This window comes from Mercenaria mercenaria, chromosome 13 (assembly GCF_021730395.1).
Source record: "Mercenaria mercenaria strain notata chromosome 13, MADL_Memer_1, whole genome shotgun sequence".
NCBI classification, from domain to species: Eukaryota; Metazoa; Mollusca; class Bivalvia; order Venerida; family Veneridae; genus Mercenaria; species Mercenaria mercenaria.
The window spans coordinates 9,946,562-9,972,677 of NC_069373.1; the positions used below are offsets into that span (position 1 = coordinate 9,946,562).

General features: G+C 35.7%; 1 protein-coding gene across 1 annotated transcript; it reads left to right on the plus strand.

Annotated features, from left to right (window-relative positions):
- The first annotated feature begins 82 nt into the window (after positions 1-82).
- Positions 83-25,206, plus strand: LOC128547823 (40S ribosomal protein S23). The gene is made up of 4 exons (XM_053521155.1): positions 83-121; positions 22,655-22,811; positions 24,468-24,588; positions 25,022-25,206. Exons 1-4 carry the CDS (start codon positions 118-120, stop codon positions 25,166-25,168), a joined length of 429 nt encoding a protein of 142 aa, XP_053377130.1. The 5' UTR covers positions 83-117; the 3' UTR covers positions 25,169-25,206.
- Positions 25,207-26,116: the final 910 nt, after the last annotated feature.

Below are 26,116 nucleotides of genomic sequence, written 5' to 3' on the forward strand. Positions count from 1 at the left end.
CATTGTACCTATGACAAAATTGTCAGATTTCATTGTTGGTGTTTATTTTTCTTGCGCTTAATAAAACTGAGATCTCGGATATTCTCGTTTACAACGGTCTTTCAAATTCTCACCAACATGGGTAGGTTGCTCCACACGTGGTAGTTTATTAATTACAATTTTCCCCTTTGTATATCGTTTGATAAACATAAGGTCTATATTAAATTAAAAAAATGTATCATTACACGTATAACAGACAACATTTCTGAAGCGACAGTTCCATATAGATCTTCAAACGGAGGTTGATAACATTGCCCGATCGGGTTTTCGACATGAAAACTATCGTCAAGAGTCCTTGATTCAACACTGCCCTTGAGTCAACACCCATGCTGTTTTATTGTTTTCTTTCTTCTTCTCTTATCAAACTTTTGGAGAAAGATATATAGAGGAAACAAATAATATTTGTGGTGAAAAGTCTGGAATATGTGTCTTGGCTGTTGATTTTGAACTCTTTTCTAAGAATTTCTTCATTTTTTTAAGAAATTGCTAATTTATTTCAACCAGTCTTGATTACAAGCCAGCATTTTTAAAAACACTTGTGAAAATTACATAAATGTTTTGTGTTTTTAAAGACAATGTATTTAGTTTTGATTTTATGATATTGAAACATCAGTGCATTACCCTATGTACACAGAGTGAATGGACATATTGAGGGGTGTTGACTCAAGGACACCCTTTTACTGTGTACAAAAAATCTAGTAGTTGTCATTTTACTCGACTATCACTGCACAGAATTTAATAAAAATTTGCATGGAGGATGACTACATGTTCCAGTTTATGAAAGTATCAAAACATAAAATATTTCATGAGCTTGTGTTGGAAAAACAAACATTTATCCTTAGGGTGTTGACTCATGGGCACTGGTGGATAATATTTCTTGAAAAATAATGAAGATGTTTCTTTCAAACTTGGTCCATTTATTAAGCATAACATATGATGCATATTAAGATAGAAATAACTTTGTTGCCTTCAGTTTTGTTAGAATTACTTCCTTTTTTCAGATTTTTATGATGCATAATTTTGAAGTCCAAAAATTGCATGCAAATTATGTTTAAAACAGAAAAGGGTTCAATGGCTTTCTATTGCTCCAGACATGTGCGCCAGTACCTTTATTCTATATATTTAGGGTTAATTCTTTGTTTCTAGTGCAGATACAGTGCTTTAGGGTATAGCGGATAGCTAACATATTTTTCCAGTTCCCCAATTCAAAGAAATGAAATTTAGTAGTTTTTTTTCTGTACTGGTACTGATGATAAACCCGAACAGAAAATGAGGTTTTTTACCTGTAACTTTTTTATTTCTGCAAATTGTAATCAATGGTCGGTATCAAATTAAAGCTTAACCTTTGCTGAAACTTTACATAATTAAAATTTATATTTAGTAAGCAAACTCACATGAAGTGAGGCCCTGAAAGGGGTATGTAAAATGGGGACTGTATGAACATCGACTGATGATAAATTCGAACACTTTGTCATTTACAAAATTTTCTTGGTATTATTATATTGAAACTTTCCCCAAAAAGCTGCAACAGTCATTCCTGATCAAGTAATGAAAAGTTACCAAATGTCAGGCCTTCATGTTTCGACAGTGAGCATGCGCAAAAAACACCCTCTTCCCCAGTAGTTTTGGATAAATATTTTTTATACAAATAAATGTTAGACATTTATTTATACAGAATATTTACCAATTTTGTTTTTGTTTACACCAGTTGGTGTTATAAGTGGAAACTATTAGATGGTGTGTTCAATTTTATAAATAACCAATTGCAATCGAATAATTCCAAGGTGGTCGACTTTATCATCTGTCCGGGTTTATCATCAGTACCAGTATATCGGACAGAAGACCGTTATATTTTTCAAATCATTCAACTTTTAATGGAAATTTGTGTTTTTTCTCTCCATGCCATTGTTTACAAATGCGCCGTTTTAGGGTGTACAGGATAGCTTTGGTCATTTTTTCCATTATTAGTTTAAAAATCCGCATCTAAAGAAACTTCCCAATTGCCTGCTGCACAGTAAATGGGCCAATTTTTTCAAAAAACATGTAACTGCATTTTATTTATAGAGGAACATCTGTTTCAAGTTTTGTTAAAACTGTTTTCAATGTGTCTTATTAGTATTCAAATGCTGCAGTAAAAAAAAAAATCACATAATCAACCAAAAAAAAATTTGAAAGCCATTTTATGGCTGAAAATAGGCTGAATTTTCATGTAATGCGTTAGCATTGGATTTTTACACTTTTCAAAAAATGTTACAGTATTTTCAAATAACAAAATATAAGTTTGATTTGAATACCTTTAAACAGATAATTTTATTAGCTTTAAAATGATGTATAACATTGATGATCATTGAAGTCGTTACATTTTTATGAATATGATAATAAAGAGTGACTCGTGTAACACCACTGTTTTCAACAAAAATGCTAAATTTTGAATTGAACACAAAATGTCTTAATTTTACTTATTCAAAATAATTTTCTTGCTCACTGTCTTACTATGTATTTGTAGAATATGAAAAAAATGCTTGCAGCACTTATCTATGGACATTTTAGTAAAAAAGTCCATTTAAGCACCCAAAAATCCATTTGCGTGAAAAAAAGTGTAACGTCCGTCCCCCACTATTATTTTATAATTGAATATGAATATATTGATATTAATTACTTTCATATGTGCTTAATGACATACCTATCATGAAAAAATGAAAAATAAATAGATCTGCAGCCTTGGTGGGAAAAAAATGACGAAATATCAAAAGTTATGTGTAACGTCCGTCCCCCTATATATGCTTTTCTTAATCTTGTACAAAATGCAGTGTTTTCATGTTTTGATGGTCATATCTGATACTATTATTTCACAAGAGTATGTAAAAAGTATGAAATTATCAAAAACAATGCTGAAATTTATTTTTTTCATACTTAAGAGTATTTTAATTGAAAACTAGAAAAAAACCTGAAAATTAGAGCAAAAATCTTTGTTTTTTATGCTATGTGAGGAAATTTAAATGAAATTAACTCCTGTTTGATAGGACATGCATCAATAAGTAATAAATATATAAAAAAGATTCATTTAGATTTATATGATGTTGTATCATCTTCATCTGAAAAATAGGGGGACGGACGTTACAGAAAAGGGACGGATGTTACAAAAAATTGTGATAATTGAACATTTCATATATTCTGATTTTGTTATCCATCAGTAACTTTTTGTAGGTTATATATTGATAAATAAAGATGCTATGTGTTAAATCATTCCCAATGAAACATTTATTTACAAATATGAGGACATTATTCAAAAGAATAATATGTCACATGTAACAACAGTTGGCTATAAAAACAACATGAGAAAAATATACAAATCTGATAAAATGGATCCACTTAACTGGGCCCAGTTTATACATGTCTATATCTCTGGATCCTTGTAAGATTCTAAAAACAACACTTACCCTCTTAACGAGTCTTGTATAAACACATACTTTCGGAAAACTTAAGCGTTATACAAGGTGCCATAAAACTGGACCCTGTATATACATTTCTGGATCCATACCTAGTCCTTGTAAAAACACTGACTCCTTAATGAACCTTGTATATACAAAGTGATTTCTTTTGAAAAACGGAGAAAGGGGAGGAGCTTGCTGTCATATGCAGATTAGGAGTGGGACTAAATGCGTGAAATTCTTTTAAGTTGAACTAATTTTATGATCCAGGCTCATGCCAGTGATGATGGCCATATGGTTTTGTAGACCCTTAAACTGAATATATTTTTTTTTTCTAAATAATGATCATTTCATAAACAAAATCTGATGTGTCATGGCAATGAATCACAGATATTTTAAGTAAATGTACCAACTGTTGTACAGGGTTTTTTTTTTTTTCAAACTCATCTTAAGGACCCAAATAGTATTTGTCATTACAGCATATTTTCCCCCTCCTAATGGATCCTTCCTTCAATCCCCAAAACTGGGGAATAGAAAATACTGTCTATCTAAATGTATTTTCAGCATTACTTTCAGATAACATACTTAAGGGATTTTTCTTAATCTATGTATATTAATATGATTTATAGTGGTATCTGTGAAATTCAAAGTGAAACAAAATGATCCTCCTCACCTCGGTTAAAAAAGTGTTTGATGTCAGAGCTATTATCCCCTTCTTGTGCCAGTGATTTTTTTTGGAAAAAATAAAGGTGCCTGTGCCCGCTAAATTGGGAAAATAAGCGCGATAATTTCCCAAATTGGGAAAAATAGAAATATGTTTAATTTCCATACTAAGTGATATAAATTAATCTGTACATTTCCTATATATTAAACTGAATTTTGTTTAAAGAGTTTATATTTTTTCAAAACCACTTTTGGATTTAAAATTGTGAAATTTTTGGGTGATAAAATAAATTAAGACACCAATACAACTTGTAATAATTGTATTTATCAATTTTCACTTCATTCCCTTGAAATTTGATAACGTCCGAAATTTTGACTATCCGAAATTCGGTACATTCGCGGCGATTTTGATCTCCAATGTTTCAAAAACTAGGAGAGATATTGTCATTTTTCATTACCATAAATGATTAACTGACATAATGAAACATATTTAAACCGACTGTAGTCCATATTTCTCTTGAAAATCGGCAATGTTTTGTTTGTCACATGTTTTCGCGACGGTAACCTTGATGCGATTTTGATCTTAAAAAGGACGTTTTTGATGTCATTTCTGCCAATTTCATGTTAGATATCGCGGATCTCATGCCCGAATATATACTGTTACATTTTGGAAATAAAATATTATAATTTGAGGGGGGAAAACATCTCTTTTTTAGGGGAAAAATAGACGATTTTTTGGGAAAAAATGGCCTATTTTGGCGAGGGGAAAGTGCCGATATTCGGCAGTAAAAATACGCAAAAAAAATCACTGTGTGCTGAGATGATGATTACTGTCACTTTCTTAAAAGTGTATGATAGTATATGATACATATCATTTACATGTTCTGTGATGATGAAAAGAAATACATTTGTATTTTAATACGTTTTCTCATTTTGTTCTGTTTCGTTTTGTTTTATGCTTCAATATAGTTTTTGCAAAAAAAAAAAATTGTTAGAAATTATGGTAAATTTGTAACGTCCATCCTAATTTACTTAACTCTAGCAGTGAGATGTACCATAACCACACACATATCTTTTATTGAATGACATTAGCATAATAATGAAAATTTAGAAACACCTTTCATTAAGTCAGTGAATACATAGGACGAACACTATCAATTTCCTGATTAAAATATACTGTTTTCTATTTTAAGACTCTAATTTAACATAATTATTTCTTTTTATTTTATTACTTTGTATCATTTTTCATTCATCTAGATAGGTTTAACGTTAACAGAATCTGTTTTTATTCAGTACAGCCACATTAAAGCTTGAAAAACAAATGTATATAATTATTGTAACGTCCGTCCCCTCATAATGTAACGTCCGTCCCCCTTTGCCATCAGTTTCTCTTTACTAGTTTTGAAGCCTAAATAAAAAAGAAATATACAAAAAACTGAATTGTTTAATAACTTATGTTCTTGTGTCTTCATTTAAAAGGTTGTTATCCAGTTAAGTATAATATTATAAATGGTAACAGGAAAAATTTGAGTATGGCTGTTTTTTTCCTTCTCTGCTTTGACAGGTAAAATAACAAACAAATTTCTTTTTTCAATTTTTGGCAATTTTTTTATAAGTTTCTTGTAAAGATATACTGGTTTATTGATTTGGTGAATTTTCTCATCTTAATGAGAGTCAACAGCTTCAGAAACAAGCTTTTTACATTCCCATGTAACGTCCGTCCCCTTGCCAAACCACTGATAGAAAATGATGTATAAAAACAAAAATCAGCAAAAAGTTATCTATTATTTTACTTTTCATGAAGTTTAAACATATAACTTCATGAAAAAGGCTTAACAGGTAAGAAATCTTTAACTTTAATTTTTGACTTTGATGCTAACACATTTGGCCCATTTACTGTGCAGCAGGCACAATGTTTTTATGCTCCCGAACACGGCTAGACACTAACCATTTTGGGTCACTGGTCCGAAGAGCAGTTTCCACTAACTTTTTAAATGAAACAGTTACTGGTCCTCCAAATATTTCACTGGTCCTTGTTGCTTTTCACTGGCCTCGGCAGGGATATAAATTAACACTCGCCCAGTGCGACCAGATTTGAAGCTGGTCGAGTCAATTTTCCAAAATAGTCGCCCAGTCGGCGAACGGTTTTGGATTCACCTATTAATGTCAATATTCTGGGTTTTTCCGAGACTGTCTTATTAATATGCACTACGTCACTTATATCGACCAATCAAAATTACCGATATATACTACGACCAATCGGAATAGGCGGATCATTTACTCCGACACTAACAATGATAGCCCATAGAAATACAGCACTAGAAAGAAGAGGTTTATTGAAGGTTGTTAAAGAGCTTAGAACGGCCGGTCGTGGGGACAAAAGGAAATATTATCAGGATTATTTAAAGACCTAAAGGCCAATGAGGACTTTTAATGAAAAATGGGCTGTTAACAGACCGCGGCTGCATAGAACACCGACCGCAACATGGTGTGTACTTTTTGTACAAGTAATAATTTCATAATTGTGAGTGACCTGTAACACGACAATGTAACGAAATACTACAATTCAGGTGTTCATAAGCGTGCAGCCTCTATCAAAATGCCCATAAACAACCCAAATCCTCTAGTGCTGCAAAAATCATTCAAACTTTAAGTGCGTCTGTGTTTGAGAGTCTGTGTCCGAATGTGTGAGTTTGATGAGTGTTCTGTAATTATATTTAAGAAATTGATGTATTTTGGCAGGAAGCAAATTACAAGACTTATCATTAATTATGTCGATCTAAACTGCTGTTAGTATATTTTCCTGCTAATAATAGCTGGGCCCCTAACTTTTAGGCTGGGCCCCTAGAATTTGCCTGTAATGAGCCCAGTTGGCTAACAGGGTCTGAGTGTTAATTAATATCCCTGCTCGGACCAGCGGACCAGTGTTAGTGTCGAGCCCTGCCGAAGGGAGGCATATTAGTTTTCAACTGTCCGTTTGTCACAACGTTAAGTTTTTGCATGAAGGCACTTGAGAACCACTGCACCCGGGACCTTCAAACTTCTCATGCTGATAGTACTTATTGAGTACACGATCCCTACTGACTTTGGGGTCACCAGGTCAAAGGCAAAGGCGCTGTGGGGGGCATTCGTCACCATTAGTGACAGCTCTTGTTTGGAAAAATGGAAAAATATTGTAAATTGGCTTAGCCAAATATGTTATCCACTATAAATAAAGTCGTTATTATTATTATTACTATAAATCAGAATAATAATGTATTACCTTTTCAAAAACATTCAGCTTTTTAAATTTCTTTCAAATACTTTTCAATCACTGATGTTTTTTACATGCACACTGATTTAGTCAGTAGGGGATAGCTTCAATTTTCATTTGATGACATATAAAATTCAGAAATAACACAAAAAGCAAACATTTAAAATGTACAGTGTCAGAGTGTCTGTTTGCATGTCAGTAAAAGAATGATATGACAGTTTATACAATAATTCAAGTCTAAAGTTTATTAAGCTATCCTATATACCCAAAAATCCGCTATACCGCACTGTATATTAACAATTTTTTTACAACTTTTAAACATTTCTCCATAATGCTAGAAGTGAGAGCACAGTAAAATGTATACATTTATGTACTAGTGCAATAACTTAGAGCATTAGCCATTGAATCCTTTTTAGCTCGACTATTCGAAGAATAAGTAGAGCTATCCTACTCACCACGGCGTCGGCGTCACACCCAGGTTAAGTTTTTCGTACCAGTCCACATTTTGACAAAGTCTTTTGAGATAAAGCATTGAAACTTTCAACACTTGTTTACCATCACCATGTCCAGTTATAGGCAAGAGCACATAACTCTGTCAAGCATTTTGACTGAATTATGGCCCCTTTTGACTTAGAAATCTTGGTTAAGTTTTTCGTACCAGTTCATATTTTGACAAAGTCTTTTGAGATAAAGCTTTGAAACTTTCAACACTTGTTTACCATCACCATGTCCAGTTGTAGGCAAGAGTACATAACTCCATCAAGCATTTTGGTTGAATTATTGCCCCTTTTTGACTTAGAAATCTTAGTTAAGTTTTTCGTACCAGTCTACATTTTGACAAAGTCTTTTAAGATAAAGCTTTGAAACTTTCAACACTTGTTTACCATCACCATGTCCAGTTGTAGGCAAGAGTACATAACTCCATCAAGCATTTTGGCTGAATTATGGCCCCTTCTGACTTAGAAATCTTGGTTAAGTTTTTCGTAGCAGTTTATATTTTGTGTAAAGTGTTTGACATATGGCTTTGAAACTTTTATATCTTGTTTAGTATTATAGTCTCAATCAATAGGCAAGAGTACATAACTCTGTCATCTTTTTTGGCTGAATTATGGCCCTTTTTGAACTTGAAAATTGGTTCTGTTTTCGTTTATGTCCGTGTTTTGTCAAGACTATTTGACATATGGCTTTTAAACTTTAAACACTTGTTTATCATTATGATTTCCTTCTGTAGGCAAGAGTACATAACCGTGACAACTATTTTGGCTGAATTATGGCCCTTTTTGGACTTTGAAATTTTTGTCAAAACTAACTGTGGCTTTGAAACTTTTAACACTAGTATATCAACATGATTTCCATCTGTAGGCAAGTGTACATAACTCTTTCAACTATTTTGACTGAATTATGACCCTTTTTGGACTTGGAAATTATATAAAATTTTTATACAAGTCCATTTTTTGCCTAACATGTAACTATACATATTTGCCATCATGGTCACACATTGCCATTTAGTGCAAGACTAATGGAAATCCACAAATACAGGAACATTTTTTGTTTAATCCATTTTTTTCTTTTGTCTGAAAATCTATGGAAATATTTTGACCCCATTCTTCAATCAATTCTCCGAATAGTCGAGCGCGCTGTCATCTGACAGCTCTTGTTTGTTTTAAACTTAGCATAAGTACATATTTTTTTGGACTTCAAAAATTATGCATCATAAAAATATGAAAAGAGGAAATAATTCTACCAAAACTGAAGGCAACCAAGTTATTTTTATTCTAATTTGTATCATATATTATGCTTAATAAATGGACCAAGTTTGAAAGAAATATCTTCATTATTTTTCAAGAAATACTAGTTTTTATGTCGAAAGCCCAATCGGGCAATGTTACCAGCCTGTTAAAAGTCTTGTGCTTTTGTCCAAAAATCCTGGGACAGTCTAAATCCAAGCGTTAATTTATTATATTACAACAATATTTTCTGCGACTGACAACTTACACAAGAACATACAAACTTGCATGCTATCCAAAACTTATCCTATGAATAATCTTATCTTAAGGTATTAGATCACTAATAGAGAACCTCCTTTTTATATGCCCGTTTGAAAAACGGGACGTATTATGGGAACGCCCCTGGCGGGCATGTGGGCGGCGTCCACAGACTTTGTCCGGAGCATATCTTCTACATGCATGAAGGGATTTTGATTAAACTTGGCACAGTTGTTCACCATCATGAGACGGAGTGTCATGCGCAAAAACCAGGTCCCTAGGTCTAAGGTCAAGGTCACACTTAGAGGTCAAAGGTCAAATTCAAGAATGACTTTGTCCGGAGCATATCTTCTTCATGCATGGAGGGATTTTGATGAAAGTTGGCACAATTGTTCATCATCATGAGACGGAGTGTCATGCGCAAGAACCAGGTCCCTAGGTCTAAGGTCAAGGTCACACTTAGAGGTCAAAGGATACAAGAAAGAATGACTTTGTCCGGAGCATATCTTCTTCATGCATGGAGGGATTTTGATATAACTTGGCACAAATGTTCACCATCACGAGGCAGAGTGTCATGCGCAAGAACCAGGTCCCTAGGTCTAAGGTCAAGGTCACACTTAGAGGTCAAAGGATACAAGAATGAAAACCTTGTCCGGAGCATTTCTTCTTCATGCATAGAGGGATTTTGATATAACTTAGCACAAATGTTCACCACCACGAGGCGGAGTGTCATGCGCAAGAACCAGGTCCCTAGGTCAAAGGTCAAGGTCACACTTAAAGGCCAAAAGTCAGATACAAGAATGACTTTGTCCGAAGCATTTCTTCTTCATGCATGGAGGGATTTTGATGTAACTTGGCACAATTATACACCATCATGAGAGGAAGTGTCATGCACAGTTCCTTTCTTTAGAATTACTTGCCTTTGTTGTTACTATAAATAGCTTATATTGTAACTTCTTCATTACTAGTCGTAGGGAAAAATCGAGACCACTTTTCTGTAGTACAACATGCATGCTACACCCAATTTTGAGGTGTATTTTGACCAATCTCTACCTGGTGAAGATTTTTGTGTGGACTTCCATTTTTTTGGGGGATTTTTTTTTTTTTTTTTTAAGATTAACTTCCCTTAGTTGTTACTATAAATAACTTATATTGTAATTTTTTTATAATTGACCATAGGGAAAAACCAAGACCACTTTTCTGTGGTACAACATAGATGTTACTTTCCAATTTTAGGTGTATTTTAAGGTCTCTCTACCTGGTAAGGAATTTTTTTGTGGTCTTAGGAAAACAAAAGACTTACAATGATTACTAAACAACCACAAAATTAAAATTCATTTGCAATACTGTAGCTAGAGTAAAGAAATTTGCTGTGACGGGCGTATATTGTGACATTCTGGCACTCTTGTTGAAGAGTATTCTATTCTTACCATAAACCTACTTTTACTGCAATTCTTAGGGGGGCATAGGTTCAAGCCCTACTGGGACCAAATTTTTTTATGTCTCCCCCACCCCCCGTGTAGGGGAGACATATTGTTTTTGCCCTGTCCGCCCGCACGTCCGTCCGTACGTCACACTTCATTTCCGAGCAATAACTGGAGAACCATTTGACCTAGAACCTTCAAACTTCATAGGGTTGTAGGGCTGCTGGAGTAGACGACCCCTATTGTTTTTGGGTCACTCAGTCAAAGGTCAAGGTCACAGGGGCCTGAACATTTAAAACCATTTCCGATCAGTAACTAGAGAACCACTTGACCCAGAATGTTGAAACTTCATAGGATGATTGATCATGAAGAGTAGATGACCCCTATCGATTTTGGGGTCACTCGGTCAAAGGTCAAGGTCACAGGGGCCTGAACATTGGAAACCAGTTCCGATCAATAACTAGAGAACCACTTGACGCAGAATGTTAGTGTTATTTCTAGAGCAACACAGCGGGGCGCCCCACCCTGCCCTCTTTACTGCCGCCACGCTGCCCTTATAATGCGCCCTCTTGCCTTTGATCTTCTGTTAAATCCCACCAATTTCCCTGTTGACATGCCTCGACGATTTTTTGATCAGCAAAATACGTCACGGCGAGTGCACTCAGGTAATGAGAATCATTGAAGTGTTAAAACTAATTGATAAAGAATATGGATCCTGTGTAATGTCAAAAAAGTGTTCGTAAGTGGCCAGCTGATTACCGAGCACGTGAAAAGTGCCCTAGATTTTTGTGTGCAAAATTTAAACTAGCCTGGACCGTAGTTTAGTATAATAACAAGTATATATCAATGCAGTTTGATTCTACTGTAATTTCAACTAGAAAATGCACAAATTTTAATGAATATCGAAAGTAAAAGAAAGTTTAGAATGTCCGTTCACGAGTCTTATTACTCCCGATGTCGTATGCAATTTTTCCACATTTCCTTCAAAAAAGCTGATAGTCGGTGTATTTCTTATGATGAAAAACATCAAAAATTGAGGAACTATCTTTGGTTTACCCTAGTGGGTCATGTAAACTAAGTAAAAGCTACTTTCAGACAACATTCCAAAAGTGTACCAGTATCCGGATAGTATATTTTGGATATGCGTTTTAGTAAACTTTAACCTGACTGTAATAGCAATTTTCTGTTAATGAAATATTGATGAAAGACCTGATCAATACAACACGACTTTCGATAATTATTAGTTTACAATGTGACCTGAAACAGGCCTTTTACTATGTTGTTTACAACATGATCTTGGTTTCAAGATTAAGCTTATATTGTACGGCCCTCCACTATTTCATATGAACAAGTTGACATTCTTGATGACAGTTTTTAAGAGAAAGGCTTGAATGGTTTAAACTAAACTATAAAGTAAGTAAAATATCTTTGTAAACTATGTTACTGGTTTTGGGAAGACTTACCACTTAATTCTGTGACATTTCTTTTAAGTGTGTAATAAACACAAATGGAATACATATTAACTATAGGCATCTAGAAATTCAACTACTGCTATGGTAACTTTCACGTCTAAAAGAGAACCCTGCCCCTTTCGGACAGCACCCTGCCCCTTTTAGTCAGCACCCTGCCCTTTTTGAACTCTAGAAATAACACTAAATGTTGAAACTTCATAGGATGATTGTACATGCAAAGTAGATGACCCCTATCAATTTTGGGGTCACTCTATTAAAGGTCAATGTCACGGGCCTGAACATTGAAAACCATTTCCAATCAATAACTTGAGAACCTCTCAACCCAGAATGTTGAAACTTCATAGGATGATTGGTCATGAAGAGTAGATGACCCCTATTGATTTTGGGGTCACTCCGTCAAAGGTCAGGGTCACAGGGGCCTGAACATTGAAAACCATTTCTAATCAGTTACTTGAGTACCACTTGACCCAGAATGTTGAAACTTCATAGGGTGATTGTACATGCACAGTAGATGACCCCTATTGATTTTGGGGTCACTCTGTTAAAGGTCAAGGTCACAGGGGCCTGAACATTGAAAACCATTTCCGGTCAGTAACTTGAGAACCTTTTGACCCAGAATGTTGAAACTTAATAGGATGATTGGTCATGCAGAGTAGATGACCCCTAACGGTTTTAGGGTCACTCTGTTAAAGGTCGAGGTCACAGGGGCCTGAACATTGAAAACCATTTCTGGTCAGTAACTTGAGAACCACTTGACCCAGAATGTTGAAACTTCATAGGATGATTGTACATGCACAGTAGATGACCCCTAATGAGTTTGGGATCACTCTGTTAAAGGTCAAGGTCACAGGGGCCTGAACATGGAAAACCATTTCCAATCAGTAACTTGAGAACCTTTTGACCCAGAATGTTGAAACTTCATTGGATGATTGTTCATGCAGAGTAAATGACCCCTATTGTTTTTGGGGTCACTCTGTTAAAGGTCAAGGTCACGGGGGCCTGAACATTGATAACCAGTTCCGATCAATAACTTGAGAACCACTTGACCCAAAATGTTGAAACTTCATAGGATGATTGAACATGCAAAGTAGATGACCCCTATTAATTTTGGGGTCAGTCTATCAAAGGTCAAGGTCACAGGGGTCTGGTCATGTAAAATCATTTTTTGGAAATAACTTGAGAACCACTTGACCTAGAATGTTGAAACTTAATAGGATGATTGGACATGCAGAGTAGATGACCCCTATTTATTTTTGAGGTTACTTGATCAAAGGTCAAGGTCACAGGAGCCTGAACAGTGACTTGAGAACCACTAGGCCAAGAGTGTTGAAATTTAGCGGGATGACAGGACATGCCAAATAGATGATCCCTATTGCAGCCAACCATCAGTGTCTCTTTGACTTTCGCTCCTGGCCTCTATTGACTTCTTGCCTACAGGACTTTGCATTGGGGGAGACATGCGCTTTTTTACAGAAGCAATTGCTAGTTTCCCTTATTTTCCTTTTTATACGCCCGTTTGAAAAACGGGACGTATTATGGGAACGCCCCTGGCGGGCGGGCGGGTTGGCGGGCGGGCAGGCGGCGTCCAGAGACCTTGTCCGGAGCATATCTTCTACATGCATGAAGGGATTTTGATGAAACTTGGCACAGTTGTTCACCATCATGAGACGGAGTGTCATGCGCAAGAACCAGGTCCCTAGGTCTAAGGTCAAGGTCACACTTAGAGGTCAAAGGTCAAATTCAAGAATGACTTTGTCCCGAGCATATCTTCTTCATGCATAGAGGGATTTTGATGAAAGTTTGCACAATTGTTCATCATCATGAGAAGGAGTGTTATGCGCAAGAACCAGGTACCTAGGTCTAAGGTCAAGGTCACACTTAGAGGTCAAAGGATACAAGAATGAAAACTTTGTCCGGAGCATTTCTTCTTCATGCATAGAGGGATTTTGATATAACTTGGCACAAATGTTCACCACCATGAGGCGGAGTGTCATGCGCAAGAACCAGGTCCCTAGGTCTAAGGTCAAGGTCACACTTAGAGGTCAAAGGATACAAGAATGAAAACCTTGTCCGGAGCATGTCTTCTTCATGCATAGAGGGATTTTGATATAACTTGGCACAAATGTTCACCACCACGAGACGTAGTTTCATGCGCAAGAACCAGGTCCCTAGGTCTAAGGTCAAGGTCACACTTAGAGGCCAAAGGTCAGATACAAGAATGACTTTGTCCGAAGCATTTCTTCTTCATGCATGGAGGGATTTTGATGTAACTTGACACAATTATACACCATCATGAGACGAAGTGTCATGCGCAGTTCCCTTCTTTCGAATCACTTGCCTTTGTTGTTACTATAAATAGCTTATATTGTAACTTTTTCATTACTAGTCATAGGGAAAAATCGAGACCACTTTTCTGTAGTACAATATGCATGCTACATCCAATTTTGAGGTGTATTTTGACCAGTCTCTACCTGGTAAAGATTTTTGTGAGGACTTACAATTTTTTTTTTTTTTTTTTTTTTTTTTTTTTTTTTTTTTTTTTTTTTAAGATTAACTTCCCTTAGTTGTTACTATAAATAACTTATATTGTAACTTTTTTATAATTGACCATAGGGAAAAACCAAGACCTCTTTTCTGTGGTACAACATAGATGTTACTTTCCAATTTTAGGTGTATTTTAAGGTATCTCTACCTGGTAAGGAGTTTTTTTGTGGACTTAGAAAAACAAAACACTTAGTTATTACTAAACAACCACAAAGTTAAAATTCCATTTGCAAATACAGGTGCTAGAGTAAAGAAATTTGCTGTGACGGGCGTATATTGTGACATTCTTGCACTCTTGTTTTCTAGTAAGTTTTTACTTCTTTGAAGAAGCCCGCCCGCTTAGCTCAGTAGGTAAGAGCGTTGGTCTACGGACTGCGGGGTCGCGAGTTCGATCCTCGAGTGGGGCGTATGTTCTCCATGACTATTTGATAAACGACATTGTGTCTGAAATCATTAGTCCTCCACCTCTGATAATTCATGTGGGGAAGTTGGCAGTTACTTGCGGAGAACAGGTTTGTACTGGTACAGAATCCAGGAACACTGGTTAGGTTAACTGCCCGCCGATACATGACTGAAATACTGTTGAAAAATGGCGTTAAACCCAAAACAAACAAACAAACAAAACTTCTTTCAAGACTTATTGTTGATTTTGTGTACAAAAATGGAAAAAGATGAATCTTACAAGTGATTTCTTGGTGTTCAAAGTGAATTTACTACTTAAACAGAAGGGGTAGAGTTACACATCTTTAAAAATATTGAGTTACATGCGGTGAAAGTTCTCTATTTTGCTTTCACTCTTAGATTATATATTGTGGAAGAAATTTAGGTAGGTTTTACGTCTGTTCTAAGGTTATTTTTAAATGGAGTAAGCAAAATTCAAAACAAACACAGCATTCGACCTTATTTTTTCAATGTTGAAGTATGAATTCTGTCTCATTAGATCCGTTTACTTGAGGCACCATAGAAAAAATGATATTGACATATTTATTTTGTGTTTTATAATTGTTAGCCAATAGTTTGATGTTTCTTTTATTAAGATTAATGGTAAAATGAGTTGTCTGCAAACGTTTTGGATAGTGGCTATCACTTTGAAATTTGTCTCTACTTGAGCTTGAGGAGATACCATAAGTTATACAAAACTGATAAAAAACGGCACAGTAAAAGTTGTTAAAAAATTGCAAAATAGTGCAAAACACAGTTACCTTTCAGAATATACCAAGCAAAGGCCATTTTGTAAACATTACTATTAGTGATCTAATACCTTAAAGCAATTTACAAAACTTAAAAAAAATATATATATTCAATCAAATTCATTCAACCGCTGCTGTTTGAATGCATGTTGAGTAGCACTTTCAAATGTAGACTTTTTGGATGGCGGGCTTATCAGACAAATCTAGATCTATAACATTTATGACCTTTATTAAACTTAGTTACATGTATAAAACTTCATTTTAAACTTCACTTTAGAAAGTCTGGCACGCCCAAAGAGGCTCGTTCATTATTTTTGCCAATCAATTATGATCACGTAATGTATCAGCTAATTTGTACAGTTTTCTTTAATCACCCGTTCATTTAACTTTAAACAAACATACGATTGAGCACTTGTGTCAAACAGAATAATTTACACAAGCGGTAAAAGTGTTAACCAGGTTAACAATGTTTAGTCATATGTACTAAGTAGGAACAACTACCACTTTTTGTACAGGTCTCCACCACTCAGTGGATGGGGCATATATATTTGGTTTTGTCCATGTGTCAGAAAAGTTTTTGGCCTAGCTCACTAAGTATTTCATATAAATTGATGAAACCTTGCATGAGTCTTAATCATGATATGATTTAGCGCACCTACTATTTTTTCGCCTGGCTTCTCCCCTATTTCCAGAGTTGTGGCCCCTGAAATAGTAAAAAATGCACATTATCACCTTGTGACATGCCTAGCTCAAAAGGTATTTGATATGAACTGATGAAACCTTGCATGAGTCAGAGCTCCAAATAAGCTGCGTATTTGCGTATTTACACAATTAAAATTGCAGAAAACCCAATTGAATTCATAATGTGCGTACTGAAACGCAATTAAAATTCCTAATACCCAGTTCATAAAAATTTGCTTGCGTATCACATTTTCCTTATTACTAGAACGGGTAGGAGAATTTAACACTAGACAACTGACTGGTTATACGTTAACGCAGAACAGGTTGCAGTTTATCGGAAAAATCACAGGACCATTCAGTTGGCTAATCGGTGTTATCTAAACGCTTTGTAAACAATTTTATGCCGATAAAATGTAAAGAGGTCGCAGAAAAAACATTGTTGCAACACAAACAAACAAATTAGTGGGATGTTTTGCTGTTCAGCAATGACAGTTATCTGTTTGTGGCAATGTAGTGTCATCAATACTGGATGACATCCTTTGGGAGAATGCATATATTGCGTTGACCACATCGTTTGGGATATTGTGGATGAACTGATTTCCGACTGCATTAAAAGTGAAAAAGAAAACAGTATGGAACGTTCATTACAATTTTAAATACATTTTCGTATCAAACATGGAAGGACGCCATTAAGTACTTAGGTAGATAAATTACAACCTGTTCTGCAGTAACGTATAACCTGTCAGTTCTTCTTCTTCTTGTCGTTCGCACGATGGCTGTGTAGACATAGCAATATTGCATGGTGCTGTGGTTCGTTAAGAGAGTGCCAATGGCCCAGCACCTCTGTCTTCAACTCTCTAGGTTTCTTTCGGGGTTACCTCACCATTAGTTCCGAGTTAAAACCCTATCCTGGGAACACAGGAGCTATTTGTCCCATAGCTGGGGGTCTGTTCATAGGCATCAGGGCGTGTCCACACACCGGTGGGCCTGGCATGCCACATGTCTGGGGGCAGACCTCCTCCGAGTCCTCTGCAGTTCTGCCTGAGGCCGCAAGGTGCTCAGTTACCGTGTGGCGCCAACTCGGAGGCACTGCAAAAGGGCTTGTCTGCAGAGAGGCTGTGTACTGGCAGGGAAGACTTGGGCACTCGGCTCCTTTTTCACCAGAGGGCTAGCCAGCGGTGGAGGCTGAAAGCGAAAGGTGACAAGCACACAACACACAGCACACCACACTTGACGCATCAGCAGACCAATTGCCACACAACCAGTCAGTTAAATCTAGTGTTAAAGTCTCGTACCTGTTCTAGTAATAAGGAAAATGTGATACGCAAGCGATTTTTCAGTTTCAGTACGCACACTGTTTGAATTCAATTAGGTTTTCTGCAATTCTAATTGCGTAAATAGCAGCTTATTTGGAGCTCTGCCTTTAAGACTGATTTGAGTTATTGTCCCATATTTGTGACAAATGTACCAGTGGGGACACACCTGTGTCCTACAGACAGTCATTCTCGTTTGTTAAGTTCTGATTGCAAGATGAAAATTATGTTTTTGGACTCTTTATGAGTGTATGGATGACAAATTTATTGTCCCAGGCTGGCCACCCACTCTGGAAAACAGGGAAAAAGGCTAAAAAAATTCCCTGCATGGAAAATTCAGGGAATTTGAAAAATTTGAAAAAATCAGGGAATTATCAGGGAATTTTTCAAAAATTGAAAGAAAAAAGTTAAAAGAGTGTATAATTATGTCTTGGCTACTGGTGGTTCTTCATAACAGTTACATATATTTCATAAAATACAGAATACTATACTTAGCAAATGCACTCACTGTTTGATGATTCTAAAACTGTTACTCATCAACTATAAGAGATATGTTTTTGTTTCTAAAATGGAGAGAAGCTAAAATGGAATTGAGCAACCATTGCCTCAGAGCTCAAATACTAATACATTTATTATGAACAAATAGTTTTGTTTGTCTTAAGATGTGGGAGTAATGATCCTTTTATTAATCCCCCGCCACAAGTGGGGGGCGGGGGTTATAGAAATGGTCTCCGTCCGTCCTTCCATAACATTTTGTGTCCATTCTGTATCTGCTAAACCCCTTGAAGGATTTTCATGAAACTTGGGTCAAATGATCACCTCATCAAGATGATGTGCAGAACCCATGAGTCAGCCATGTTGGTTCAAGGTCAAGGTCACAACTCAAGGTCAAAGGTTTGAGCCTTCCATTTCGTGTCCACTCTGTATCTATTAAACCCCTTGAAGGATAATCATGAAACTTGAATCAAATGATCACCTCATCAAGACAATGTGCAGAACCCATGAGTCAGCCATGTTGGCTATAGGTCAAGGTCAAAGGTTTGAGCCTTCCATTTTGTGTCCGCTCTGCATCTCCTAAACCCCTTGAAGAATTTTCATCAAACTTGGGTCAAATGATCACCTCATCAAGACGATATGCAGAATTGATGAGTCAGCCATGCTGGCTCAAGGTCAAGGTCACAACTTAGAGTCAAAGGTTTGAGCCTTCCATTTTGTGTCCATTCTGTATCTGCTAAACCCCTTGAAGGATTTACATTAAACTTGGATCAAATGATCACCTCATCAAGAACTCATGAGTCAGTCATGTCAACTCAAGGTCAAGGTCACAACTCAAGGTCAAAGGTTTGAGCTCTGTATCTCCTAAAACCCCTTTTAGGATTTTCATGAAACTTGGCTCAAATGATCACCTCATCTAGACGATGTGCAGAATTCATGGGTCAGCCATGTCAGTTCAAGGTCAAGGTCACAGCTCAAGGTCAAAGGTTTACCCTTTCACTATCCATACCAGTGGCGGGGGATTAAGCTGTCTTTCAGACTGCCTTGTTAAAATACACACAAGTCTCCTGTTAAACGTTTTCTGAATTTTTATTTCTGATATTTCAACAATTAAATTTCAACAATAATATTTCTTCACTTTCACAAAGTTACTAAGATTAAAACACAGAGTTTCCTTTAAAATTAATTACACAGAGTTGATCACTAAGAGTCCTTGATTTGTTCACAAAGTAAAGTGACTAGCTTAAGGAGGTAGGTTACCTTCATATTTGTATGTGCGCATGTCCAACCGGAAGCTAACGTGACGATTTACGACGACGTTTACGACAAATTAAATGTGTTTGTATATTCATTTTCCTGAAAATAAATCATGAACCTGCCTCCGATCTGATACTTTATGGTTTAATAATGCAAAAGGAATGAATCAATTCCCGAAAAAACGCTTCAAAACAATGTTGCCTTAAAATGACGTCATTGACGTCATGACGTTACGTGTCAGTTACCGCGCAATATTAATAGCTTTTATCTTGAAAGTACGTAATTCTGTTCATTTTCTTTATTTTAACTATCTTCAAATAACAAATATTTGCTGAAATATTTGTTATGAATCTTTTGCACTGAGTAATCATCAATATTTTGCTTCTTTTATTTAGTTATATTGAAACGTAATGCGGATTGTAAGAAAATGAATGATGGTAACCAATGTTATTTGGAATATAGTTGGATGAAAGGTTACTTGTAACGGCCATTTTCAAATAAAAAATCTAGCAGTTTGATTTGTATTACCTATTTTTCATGTTCCGTTGATAATGTGTTACTTATATACTAAAAATAAGATCTAAAGCTGTTCAAATTTCAGTAGAAAAATGTTGTTCCTTAAATTTGATTGATGTTACCATGGAAACGAAGCCCGTGACCTATGTATCTAAATGTAAAATTCAAAAGCGTTGACACTGGTCTATTTAAGAAACACAACTTCGGCTTTTTATTTTCATTTCAACAATATCCATTAGAATAATATCAGCATGCTGAACGAATTTTCCATGAAAAATGCCAGGCGAGGGGTACTGTCGTATGTATTCTAAGCTTTGAAATTTGTTTGAATCAATGCAAATAACAAGAAAATATAACTAACGTTAGAAATAATATGTTAATAAAGTTACATTAACTAGAAAGATAATCTTATTCAATATTTTTGTAAGAAATTACGACAAAAAGCAAGATATAAGCTATTTTAAACATCTCTGTTGCCATGGTTACTGTAAACTTTAAGAAAAATAGGGAACCATGTAAAGTGCATGGTATTTTGCTTAAAATATTTCCCAAATATTCCATGTTAGTCATTAACAGAATGCCACTTAGGCTGTCGAAAACCCCTATTTTTATACATAATTGTTTAAAAATGAGAGAAAATGCATTGCCATGGAAACACAAGCCCCGCGACATATGCATTTAAAGCTTATATTAGAAAGCTAACGTGCATACTAGTAAAATTATTAATTATGCAGACTTCTACGGATATCAGTGAAACTAAAATACACTAAAAATTGTTAAATATCCGTATTTTCCTTCTTCTTTTAATATGAAATATCTTTAGAGGGTCATGTTCTTCAAACCTAGATAAAAATTGAATTTGAAGAGACAGAGACAAACAAAATTGAGATTGTAGCAGGTAAAACTTCATATTACACGAAATACAAACAAATGCTGCGGTTAAACTAACTTGAATTTACCCTTGTAACAAGGTAACCTACCTCCTTAAGTAACACAAAGTATCTATATATCAGGTTTATATACCTTCTTATGATTTGGCTTAACAAAGGATGCATCACTTTTGAAAATCATCAGACAACAACAATCTGATTAGATCTAAAACCTGGAAGTCTTTGTTGATAAAACAAATATTTAAATCTATTAAATTAAGATCTTTAGATAAATACCATTGACAACTTCTTAGAGAGACTGGACACAAGTGCTTTAAGGCAAACACCTTAGCTTTCTTGACATATGTAAGATTTGCACAGATTATGATGATAAAGAAATGAATTTTCAAAATACAAACTAAATCAAACATTGAAATAATATTTAGACCTCAAAATTAAAAGTATAATTTTCAAAATCTACATGTTTTAATGAGAATTTTGAAATACAATAATGTTTATTTTTGTTTTACATGATATGTTACAGTATATGATGTTCTGTAATAGAAAATTATGCATCATAAAACATTGTACTTTGAAAGCAAGCAGTTGTTACACAACTAAAAACTAAAATGAATTGAGGTTTATGCTGGTGTCCCATGTCATGACTTGAGTTTTAATTAAACTCAGTTTACCAGAAAGATGAAATTGTTGTCACAAATGCAAGGAGGTGTTGACAGTTGTATGCTAATTTAGTGGACTAATTCATTTTCGAAGAAACTTTTATGTCAAATCTTGAAGACCATTTGTCTAGATTTAATATTTTTCTTTAAAGTTAAAAGTTAAACAGTGTCTTTGTGGCATTGTAAAGGAGAAAGTTAAAAATCAGGCATAGTTCATTTACATTAAAACATGATAATTGATTAAAGCTGTAATCACATTGTTAATTTGAATAATCAATGTTATAGGCAATAAAAGACACTGGAATTAGTATCACAACAAGCTACAAAATAAATAATGGTATGTACATGTATGTGAAATGTAAGTCATTGCTGCTGAAGTATTGAAGTTTTCTTTTTTGAGTTGTTTTGAGTTGTTACTTACCATACTTACTACTCTTACTGAAGTTGCTCAATGAGATCTTAAATTACCTATATAATTGGTTATTCAAACAGGATTCTGAAAATAAAATAAATAATGAATATATTTTCAAAATATAATAAATAAATATAATTTCATATGTATATAAAATAGATGTAAAATGAACAAGTTTATTGGTGGAGAAGGTATATATAGAAGGGGAGGATGGAGGCCATAATATTACTACATTTATATTCACAATTGTTGCTGCGCCGAACAAAGTATCAGGGAAACTGACTATCCTGTCAGGGAAAATTCAGGGAATTATCAGGGAAATTTACTTCAGATTTTTGGTGGCCACCCTGTGTCCTTATTGAACATAAAAGTTAATGGTACTGATATCAGATCAAATGTAAAGTTTTACCATGCGTTATTTTCTTTTCAGGTAAGCCACACGGTATCAGAACTGCCCGTAAATTTGTGAACCATCGCCGAGAACAGAGATGGCACGACAAAGATTACAAGAAGGCTCATTTGCCCTCCAGATGGGTGAAACCCTTCCAGGGATCTTCCCATGCAAAAGGCATTGTTCTTGAAAAAGTGTATGTAACTCAAGTTAAAATTTCTGTAAAGTTAAAGTAGTGCGATCTCTGCTATCTGCAGTTGATACAGCTTTCAAAAATTTTGGGAAGTGTAAAGCTGCTCATTTAGATAGGATGTAGGTTAATGCCTTAGTATTTTCTAAAAGGTTACTAAAAACCTTACCCTAATGGTAAAGGGAAATTGTTCTTGTCGAGGTTTCAAATGTTACTAGTTTTTATGCCCCCGAAGGGAGGCATATAGTTTTTGAACCGTCTGTCCGTCCGTCGGTCTGTCAGTCTGTCCGCAATTTTCGTGTCCGGTCCATATCTTTGTCATCAATGGATGGATTTTCAAATAACTTGGCATGAATGTGTACCACAGTAAGACGACGTGTCGCGCGCTAGGGCTGTCATTGATTGGGTCTTAGGCGTATCGACGATACCGATATATCAGAAGACAGATATCGACGATACATCGATATATTGATTATTAAGTTAGATTAACGACCTATTTGTTCATATAATACTATATACCTTCCTGTAAATGCTATTTTAAGTTTTATTGCCTACTTTCCATATTTCTGTTTGATTGTGTTGTATTTGTATTTATGAAATAAAAGAAATACAAACATTAATAACATCTTTCATTTTTATTTTGCCTTCACTCCTTTTTTGCATTCATCCAAATTTACAACTTTGTGAACTTAAGATATTTTTTAGGGTCTGAGTGTTTATTTGGGTAGTTTTTTCTCCATGTAAAATATCGATTTTTGAAAATGGGAATCGATAATCGATCGACCAAAAAAAATCGTTGATACATCGATATCGTTTCTATCGATGACAGCCCTATCGTGCGCAAGACCCAGGTCCGTAGCTCAAAGGTCAAGGTCACACTTAGACATTAAAGGATAGTGCATTGATGGGCGTGTCCGGTCCATATCTTTGTCATCGATGGATGGATTTTCAAATAACTTGGCATGAATGTGTACCACAGTAAGACGACGTGTCGCGCGCAAGACCCAGGTCCGTAGCTCAAAGGTCAAGGTCACACTTAGACATTAAAGGATAGTGCATTGATGGGCGTGTCCGGTCCATATCTTTGTCATCGATGGATGGATTTTCAAATAACTTTGCATGAATGTGTACCACAGTAAGACGACGTGTCGCGCGCAAGACCCAGGTCCGTAGCTCAAAGGTCAAGGTCACACTTAGACGTTAAAGGTCATTTTTCATGATAGTGCATTGATGGGCGTGTCTGGTCCATATCTTTGTCATTCATGCATGGATTTTAAAATAACTACGCATGAATGTGTGACACAGTAAGACGACGTGTCGCGCGCAAGACCCAGCTCCGTAGGTCAAAGGTCCTAAACTCTAACATCGGCCATAACTATTCATTCAAAGTGCCATCGGGGGCATGTGTCATCCAATGGAGACAGCTCTTGTTTACCATTTTATATTTTTTGACCTGTTTTATTTGATTTAAATGTTCAAAAAATTATAAACTGTGACAATGAATAATTGGTTCAAGCTTCCTGTCCAGGTCAAGTTTGTGTATGGAAAGGATGTACTATTGTAGACTCTTGGCTAGAAAATAGCGACAGGAATTGAACAAAATGAAGCATGTTGATGAGTTGTGATTGTAACTTACTGTAGACAACATTTTTTGTATTTTAGTGGAGTAGAAGCTAAGCAGCCAAACTCTGCTATCAGGAAGTGTGTGCGAGTACAGCTGATCAAAAACGGCAAGAAGATCACAGCATTTGTACCCAATGATGGATGCCTCAACTTCATCGAAGTAAGAATTTATGCACAGGAAGTTTTCCCTTCCACCCTCCAATCATGCCTTTTATTGTTTTCAAGGTTGTGAAAATATATTACTTAAAAGCAGAATACTATTACATTTCAAGAAAATTACCAGATAGATCACATAGGGGGCTTCCATTGCTGAATGGTTAAGGTCTCTTGACTTCAAATCATTTCCCCCTATCAATGTTGGTTCATGTCTCACTTGGGGCTTAGAATTCATCATGTGAGGTCAGTGGTTCTACCCAGGTGCCAGCCTATAATGAAATATGGCTGGAGGGGCACTTGTGTTCTTCCCAGTGTGACGTTTAACCCAACAAAAAAATCACATACATATTGTTTGACCACTGTTTTAGTCTGCATTATTTGCATGTTAGGGATTAGTGAAAACATGATTAATTTTTTTTTATATCATCTGATTTCAGGAAAACGATGAGGTGTTGGTTGCTGGTTTTGGTAGAAAAGGTCACGCTGTAGGAGATATTCCCGGTGTCCGTTTCAAGATCGTCAAGGTCGCCAACGTTTCACTGTGGGCACTGTTCAGAGGAAAGAAAGAACGACCAAGGTCTTAAGCTGTAATATTTGCTTAATAAACCTATGTACAAAGAAACTTGTTTTTGTTGTTTACCCTCCAGCACGCTGAGGAATGGTCTTAAGGCTTTTACCACTGATACTGTTGTCTGTATTCCTTGGGCATCCTTCAATGTTTGTGCATTGAAATATTCTAAATCCAGGTTTTAAGGGTAAATGCCACTGTTGCTTTATGTATATACGGTAAGTAAAAAATTTCCTAAGGAGGAAATTGCTTTAAACTTTGTGTACTGACTGAGAGTCTTGTTTAAAATGGAAATATGTATTAAAAATCATAGGTACTACGGCTTGATATTGAATGATCTGCCCTTGAAAATAGGAAAATAATCAAAAAATCCAATTTTCAATGGCATATTTTTCAAAATCAAGGCAAGGAAACTGCATTTTAATTTATATTTCTGTTTCAGACTTCATTTGCAGTCAGTATACGTTTAAAGAAATTCGGCCCAGGAGAAAGACCAGGACTTCGTATTATTTTGTCATGTTCGTAGATGACATTTGCCACAGTGTCTATATTGACATGGGGCAAAACTTCCTTGCATACAGAATTTCTTCTTCAAACTGTGTTTACTGATTGAGAATCAAATGAAAAACAGAAATATGAAATAAATCATTTGTACCCAGCCTTGGTCATGAATTGCCTGCCCTTGAAAGTTGGGGCCTCTGTTGCCGAGGGGTTACAGCCACTGACTTCAAATCACTTGTCCCTCATCAATGTGGGTTCGAGCCTCACTCAGGGCCTAGAATTCTTTGTGAGGGAGCCATCCAGCTGGCTTACGGAAGGTCGGTGGTTCCACCCAGGTGCCCGCACGTGATGAAATAATTCACAGTGGGGCACCTGGGTGGATCCTCCACCATCAAAGCTGGAAAATCGCCATATGACCTATAATTGTGTCTGTGCGTCGTTAAATCCAACAAAATAAATAAAT

What these genes read in the sequence shown, in the direction of transcription:
- LOC128547823 (XM_053521155.1), top strand. An exon ending in GGCATTGTTCTTGAAAAAGT is followed by an intron (nt 22,812 to 24,467) that starts GTATGTAACTCA and finishes TTTGTATTTTAG; the next exon opens with TGGAGTAGAAGCTAAGCAGC. An exon ending in GATGCCTCAACTTCATCGAA is followed by an intron (nt 24,589 to 25,021) that starts GTAAGAATTTAT and finishes ATCTGATTTCAG; the next exon opens with GAAAACGATGAGGTGTTGGT.